General features: G+C 36.6%; 1 protein-coding gene across 6 annotated transcripts in view; it reads left to right on the top strand.

The window, feature by feature from the left end:
* CPED1 (cadherin like and PC-esterase domain containing 1) overlaps positions 1-7,414 on the top strand; it is a 322,851-nt gene extending 315,437 nt beyond the window's left edge. For 5 of the 6 annotated variants that reach the window (XM_006049634.4, XM_045166432.1, XM_006049633.4 and 2 more), the window contains one exon: positions 5,379-7,414. In XM_006049634.4, coding sequence (XP_006049696.3) covers positions 5,379-5,618 — 240 coding nt within the window. In that variant the 3' untranslated portion in view covers positions 5,619-7,414. The remainder of the gene's footprint in view (positions 1-5,378) is intronic. The other variant, XM_006049635.4, reaches the window with a different exon arrangement.
* Positions 7,415-7,998: the final 584 nt, after the last annotated feature.

The following is a 7,998-nucleotide window of genomic DNA, read 5'->3' on the forward strand; positions in this document are numbered from 1 at the left end:
ACATCTCCTGCATTGGCAGGCAGACTCTTTACCACTGAGCCACCTAGGAAGCCCATACTTGGCTTACACAGCCAGCAAATTGCGTCTGTGGTAGATTGAAGCTAAACTCAAGTCCCTTTGATGAATGAATATCTGGTATTGAAATCTCCTGTCATCACTGCTTCTTTTTTCTTTCCCAAATGGTCTTGGCCATTTTCTTACATTTATTTTCTGAGATCTGTTTTAGAATTCCTTTGTCATGTACCGCCCCCCCAATCCTGCTGTGATTAAAATTGGAATAGCACTTTAATTAACTTGGAAAGATTTGATGTGTTATGTCTTTATATTTATTTGTGTTTTCTTTTATGTTTCATTAAATTTTTGACGCAATTTTTGATAATTCTTCACTTATGCTCTATAGATCATCATCGAATTTGATGAAGTTGTTTTAGTATTGTAATGAAATCTTTTCTCTATTTCTTATTAGTTGTTGATAGATTATAGAAGAGCTATTTAATTTTTAAATATTAACTTTAAAGTATTTCATTATTTTACAGTAGGTTCCTTTGAGTTTTCAGGCAAACATCATATAGCTACAAATAATTCTTCAGTAACCTTCTATGACAAACTATTTCATAATATTGAAGCTTAACGTTCCTGAAATAAATTGTATATGCTAGTAAATCCCAAGGACAGAGGAGCCTGGCAGGCTACAGTCCATGGGGTTACAGGAGTTGAACATGACTTAGCGACTAAAGAGAGAGACAGAGTGATACAGCAGACGGTACTGATAAATTTTTTAAATGATATGAGATTAAATTTACGGTAGCATTTTGGGAGGATTTTTTATGTCTGTGTTTTGACAAATCAAAATTGAAATCATTCTTTCTCTGTAGGTTTGTCTGCTTTTAGGATTCAGCAGAGTAACACTGGCTTAAAAGGAACTGGGAAATTTATTATCTTTGATTATTTCTTGAAAAATAGTATTCAAAGGAAACCAACTGAATTAAGTATTGGGTCAATCCCTGGCATCATGGGTAGGAATCAGTCTTATATACCATAACAGAAGCGTTGGCACTGTAGGAGACATTAGACTGGCCCTCAGAAGGTGCAGTGTTGGGGGGGATCCCCATCATTCAATCTTCAATTCTCAGAGATCAGCTTAGTGATTTAAAAATAGAACTATTTTATCAAAAATAAAACTATGTATGTGATCTGGCAAAAGACTGACACTACTCCCACGTGTATACAAATACACTGGAAATAGATATTTTTGTATATCCCTTTTATGAATCGTGTTCAAAATTGCTGTAAACATCTAAACTAGTATTATCCAACATTTGTAATGCAACATCAAATGCAACCCTGAAATCACAGAAAACATTAAAATAATTTTTAAGGAATAGAATCTTTTTACATTGGGATGAATCTCCTTTTATTTTTCATTTTAATTAGTATGTAGATCATCAGGCAGTTGCAAAAGCCAGAACTTAAGATAACATTATATAAACAAAATTAACCTTATTTTGGCTTCACAACACTGGAATAATATTTTTTCAGGGTTGACTACATTATTTATGCTTAAGTGTTTCCTTAAGTCAACTTCCTTAAGAATGTTCACTAATCTTGCTATAGATGAATACAAACCACCTCCAAAATGGACAAAACCTTCTGGAAAACATTGGTGCACGTCCCCAGCCTATATATAACATTATCATATAACCAGAGGTGGAAGGTGACCCATAATAGAAACATACAACTTTGGGACCTGCAATACTAATTAGTGGTTAACTGCAGATCAAACTGTAAATTATGATCCAGAAGGATTCCTCACCACAACCTACTGACTTCACTGAACTTCTTAAGCGTCACTTCATCTGAGGGGCCTGATCACGAAAAGCCAAACCTCCCATAGTTACAGAAAAACAATTCATTTCTTTGGGTTTAGCAGGGTATAATTGGCTTTAAAACATATTGCTGTTATATTTTTCTTCAAAATGGGAATAGCTTAGTGTTTGTATGATTATAAAGTAATGCACATCTATTGTAGTAAAATTAAAAACTAAGAACCAAAAAGTTACAAATAATACATTTTAAACCGCCTGTCATTCCTCCACCCAAAAATGACTGCCCTTAACCTTTTTGTATAGATCGTTACAGACTTTGTATTCACACAACTCTTCTGAAATGGTTTCTGCTCACCCACAACTTAACTAAAAAACTTACCTTCCAAATAAAATGCTACTTTTTTCACATATTCTATATTGTTGGAACTGTGTTCACTGCATTCTTTTATCAAAAAATATGTACCTAAACCATTAAATAGCCTTCAAAAGAATTTTTAAAAACCATATGAGCTGATGTTCTTTTTTATTTTTTTGAGCTTGTGTTGCTTTCATTAATCATTCAGTTCAGTTCAGTTGCTCAGTCATGTTCGACTCTTTGCGACCCCATGAATCACAGCACACCAGGCCTCCCTGTCCATCACCAACTCCCAGAGTTCACCCAAACTCATGTGCATGGAGTTGGTGATGCCATCCAGCCATCTCATCCTCTGTTGTCCCCTTCTCCTCCTGCCCCCAATCCCTCCCAGCATCAGAGTCTTTTCCAATGAGTCAACTCTTCGCATGAGGTGGCCAGAGTATTGGAGTTTCAGCCTCAGCATCAGTCCTTCCAAAGAAATCCCAGGGCTGATCTCCTTTAGGATGGATTGGTTAGATCTCTTTGCAGTCCAAGGGACTCACAAGAGTCTTCTCCAACACCACAGTTCAAAAGCATCAATTCTTCGGTGCTCAGTTTTCTTCACAGTCCAACTCTCATATCCATACATGACCAGTGGAAAAACCATAGCCTTTTGACTAGACGGACCTTTGTTGGCATTGCTGCCGCTAAGTCACTTCAGTCGTGTCCAACTCTGTGCGACCCCATAGACGGCAACCCACCAGGCTCCCCCATCCTTGGGGTTCTCCAGGCAAGAGTACTGGAGTGGGTTGCCATTGCCTTCTCCGTGTTGGCATTAGTAATAAATAAATAATGTGTCCATATTGACTGGAAGTAATGTCTTACAATTGCATTAGTATGATGAAATTAAAAGATTTGCTGTTCATCTGCAAACACATTCAAAACATTTTTGCCAGTATTTTCTCTTTTCCCTACTTCTCAACCCTCCCCCCACCCCAGTCTCTTTTGGTCCCCACCTCATTTTCTCTGACTTTTGTTGCTAACAGCCTGGGGTACATTAACCCAGTGATTAAAGCTGACAATGATAGGATTTCACCAGAGCTGTGTTTTATATATTGTACAAATAGACAATATATGTGGCCTTTTTGTTTGTATGTGTGTGTGTTAATATTCCTAAAATATCTGTGAAGAGAATGGGAAAAAAACTAAAATATACATTGCCTCTGGGGAGGGCATTGAGTGACTGGAGATAAGGAGCAGAGATGGGAAGGAAACTTTTTTTATTAGATACTCTTTTATGCTTTATAAATGTTTATACTGCCTAATGAAAACAATTTCAAGATAAAAATATATCTACATATGTACAAACATTTATAAAGCTATTAGCGTAATGGAACTTAGGCAGCTCCTTCAGGTTCCATAACTTACCTCTTTCTCAGAGAAGTGAAACCACTGGCTGTAACAGTGTCAGCTTGTGGGTATGAGGTGCAAAAACATTTTCTCTTTCCTTTGAAAGTCATTTTAGTTATCATTTAGTTATCATTCTCTAAAAGGATGCCATGATAGGCTTAGAGTACCACGTTTGAATCAGTGACTCAGCAAGATGTCAGTGTCTTCTATTTATTAACATCTAACCTAAATACACTCACATATGTGCACACACACACTCACAGCAGTGTGGTAAAGACACCACCTGAGACTCCTTACTTGCCTTAGAGACAGCTGCCCTGAGGTAAGAAAAGCAGCATACATTTTCATTTCAACCTTTTTCCTTTTGAAAGATAATCTACACTGATTCTTGATCATGTCAGTCATACTCATGCCATTTGGGCAACATCTGTGTATAGAGATGCTGTTCAACTTTGTGAGTTAGTTATCTTGCTCTTCAGTTCAGTTCAGTTCAGTTCAGTCGCTCAGTCGTGTCCAGTTCTTTGTGACCCCATGGACCGCAGCATGCCAGGCCTCCCTGTCCATCACCAACTCTTGGAGTTTACCCAAACTCATCTCCACTGAGTCAGTGATGCCATCCAACCATCTCATCCTCTGTTGTCCCCTTCTCCTCCTGCCCTCAATCTTTCCCAGCATTAGGGTCTTTTCAAATGAGTCAGGTCTTCATATCAGCTGGCCAAAGTATTGAAGTTTCAGCTTCAACATCAGTCCTTCCAATGAACACCCAGGACTGATCTCCTTTAGGATGGACTGGTTGGATCTCCTTGCAGTCCAGGGGACTCTCAAGAGTCTTCTCCAACACTACAGTTCAAAAGCATCAATTCTTTGGCACTCAGCTTTCTTCATAGTCCAACTCTTACATCTATACATGACTACTGGAAAAACCATAGCCATAACTAGACAGATGTTTGTGGGCAAAGTAATGTCTCTGCTTTTTAATATGCTATCTATGTTGGTCATAACTTTTCTTCCAAGGAGTAAGCATCTTTTAATTTCATGTCTACAGTCACCATCTGCAGTGATTTTGGAGCCCAGAAAAATAAAGTCAGCCAGTATTTCCCCATCTATTTTCCATGAAGTGATGGGACCGGATACCATGATTTTAGTTTTCTGAATGTTGAGCTTTAAACCAACTTTTTCACTCTCCTCTTTCACTTTCATCAAGAGGCTTTTTAGTTCTTCTTCACTTTCTGCCATAAGGGTGGTGCCATCTGCATATCTGAGGTTATTGATATTTCTCCCAGCAATCTTGATTCCAGCTTGTGCTTCATCCAGCCCAGCATTTCTCATGATGTACTCTGCATAGAAGTTAAATAAGCAGGGTGACAATATACAGCCTTGACGTACTCCTTTTCCTATTTGGAACCAGTCTGTTGTTCCATGTCCAGTTCTAACTATTGCTTCCTGACCTGCATACAGGTTTCTCAAGAGGCAAGTCAGGTGGTCTCTTTCAGAATTTTCCACGCTTTGCTGTGATCCACACAGTCAAAGGCTTTGGCATAGTCAATAAAGCAAAAATAGATGTTTTTCTGAAACTCTCTTGCTTTTTCGATGATCCAGCGGATGTTGGCATTTTAATCTCTGGTTCCTCTGTCTTTCCTAAAACCAGCTTGAACATCTGGAAGTTCACGTTTCACGTATTGCTGAAGCCTGGCTTGGAGAATTTTGAGCATTACTTTACTAGTGTGTGAGATGAGTGCAATTGTGTAGTAGTTTGGATTCAAATGTCCTTGATTTTGCCTCACTATTTTTTTTTCTTTTATTTGTAGGTGATAAAATCTAAATTATCCAAAGAGGATCACTTTCTTAAAATGAAACAATCAAGAAATCATATTGTGGGAAAATATTTCAGCAATCAAAGCAAATTACAACAAAGACGACAAGACTCTATGACAAATGTTCAATCACCGTTTCATGTCAGAGGTCCAATTAATCAGGTTTGCTCTGAAATCCTTCTCAGCAGGATATGTGCCCCTGAAAGAACTGTGAAAGCCCTGCAGAAGGACTGAACTTGGAATTGGATACAAGCCACTCCCCTGGACAATGGTCTAAGAGACAAATCCTGGTCATCAGTTGTATTTTGGTTCTACCACGCACACTCAGGCACACGGGCACACACATATACACTGATGCACATTTAGCTAAAAAAAAAGTCATTACACTTTTTTCTACAGCTTTATAAAATCAGGATGTGCACTTGGAAATTAGTTGGTTTCAAGATGAAAGACAGAACTAGAAAAAGGTGACCTGAAATATAATCATAAACTAGATCCACTCTGGGCCGGTATCGCACTGTGATGATAAAGAGAAATATAGACATTTGATAAGTGGGGAAAAAAGATCATGCTCTTGAGTACTGTGTTTTGAGTATTGTGTTATCATATTGAAAAGGGTTTGAGGAATTACATTCCACCTGCCAGTGGGGATTGTGCTGTGCTTGCCCTTACCAGAAGAAAACATGGCATTGATGAGGGTTTAGGCTTTGTGAATCTAATGCTTATGAAAACAGTTTCTTCCTAGATTTTTAAATCCTTTAACTGAAAGGAGAATGACAGGAATGTTTTCCAGGGAATTCTAAGAGATTCTATGAAAGAAATAGGAAGCATAATATTTTACAGTTAAAACACCAATGTATTTAACTTTGCACTCTTTCTACTTTTAATAAACATTCCCTCCTAGCCTGTCTGTGAACTTGGATGGGTAACTGAAGTCTGAGTTGATTAAGTATATAATTTTAAAGTGAGAAAAACAAGATATAGTTCCTTATGGGTTACTTTATTATGTTTCATTGATGATATTACTTAAGAAAAAAGCTTTTGTTTGCTATTAGAGCCCTATATAATTTAAGACTGTGATTATATTAATATTTTATGTAAATATTTTGAAAAGTATTAAGCATTCTCAACTGCATAGGCATTTATATCCAGAAAGCATTCGTATATGTCCACAAATACTACTATGTTGCTAGTAAACATATTTTGATTTTCCTGAGAGAGCGTATCTCATCCAAATTTAGAATAGACATACAATTAGTTTTTATAAAACTGTGGCGCATATATATATATATATAACATATCGAATCCTAGTAATTGAAAACTTTCTCTTCTATATTTTAAAATAGTAAATTTCTTTATTGTGCAAAAGCTCTGTTGTGAGATAACATCTCACAGTTACAATGACTCTTAAAGGATTATTTTTCTTTTGGGGAAAAAATACTGAGAGGGCTAATTCAGTGCTTAGCTGAAATTACCAAATGCACAAATACCTCAATTCCAATACTATACCAAAAACAAATCTATTTTGATTGATCAGTTCCTTAGTATGAATATAAACTTCCTTTAAATACTCTATTTTTATATATATTTTTATATGAAAGTAAACATAAATTTATATTTAATGGTCTTAAATTATATCTAAGCACAAATATCACTTGATATAAACAATACATACCTGCATCTAAAAACAGGTGATAAATTTTTTTAAATGAGCGGTACAGAATTAACTTTTAAAATGAAATATTTTATAGTATCTACAGCTATGTGTAAGCATCATTTTTTGGTTTTTAGTGCTATTTTAATGATATAAAATGTTGCCAATTCATGTAGCTCCTCTATCCTGTTTTAATGTATTACATATTCTGTAACAGATTATAGACAGTGGATGTTTCTTATAATTTACTGCCAACCTAACTGTAATACACTTCTGACTGAGGTTAGCTTTGCATTTACCTCTTTACCATTGAAATAGTAGTGGATTTTAGAAACAGTTGTAATAATACAATTAATAAATGTCTTACTAGTAATAATCCGTGTTTGGAGAATATGCTTTATTTTCCTTTTTACTGGAGGTATACACCATATAGGAATTCCCTCGTAGCTCTGTCAGTAGAGAATCCGCCTGCAATGCAGGAGACCTGGGTACAATTCATGGGTGGAAGAGATCTCCTGGAGAAGGAAATGGTAACCCACTCCAGTATTCTTGCCTGGATAATCCCATGGACAGAGGAGCCTATGGGGTTGCAAGAGTCAGACACAGCTTAGCGACTAAAGCATCACCACCATACACCAAAAATATCATCCTGTGGACTCAACTACTAAAGTATAGTTCAATAATATGACCATATACTTCCTTCCAACCCTAATATTCTACAAATTTTGATCAGATGAACTCCCTGCTCTAAAATGACAAAGCTTTTGAATACAATACAGTGACAAGTTTTGTCTGCAAGGCACTGAAATGCTAAGAATCATTTTAGTTAACTCTTTGATTGAAAAAAAAAAAACCCACATTTTACTTCAGTTCAGTTCAGTTCAGTTGCTCAGTCGTGTCCGACTCTTTGTGACCACATGAATCACAGCTCGCCAGGCCTCCCTGTCCATCACCAACTCC

The sequence above is a fragment of the Bubalus bubalis genome, chromosome 8 (genome assembly GCF_019923935.1).
Source record: "Bubalus bubalis isolate 160015118507 breed Murrah chromosome 8, NDDB_SH_1, whole genome shotgun sequence".
Lineage (NCBI taxonomy): Eukaryota > Metazoa > Chordata > Mammalia > Artiodactyla > Bovidae > Bubalus > Bubalus bubalis.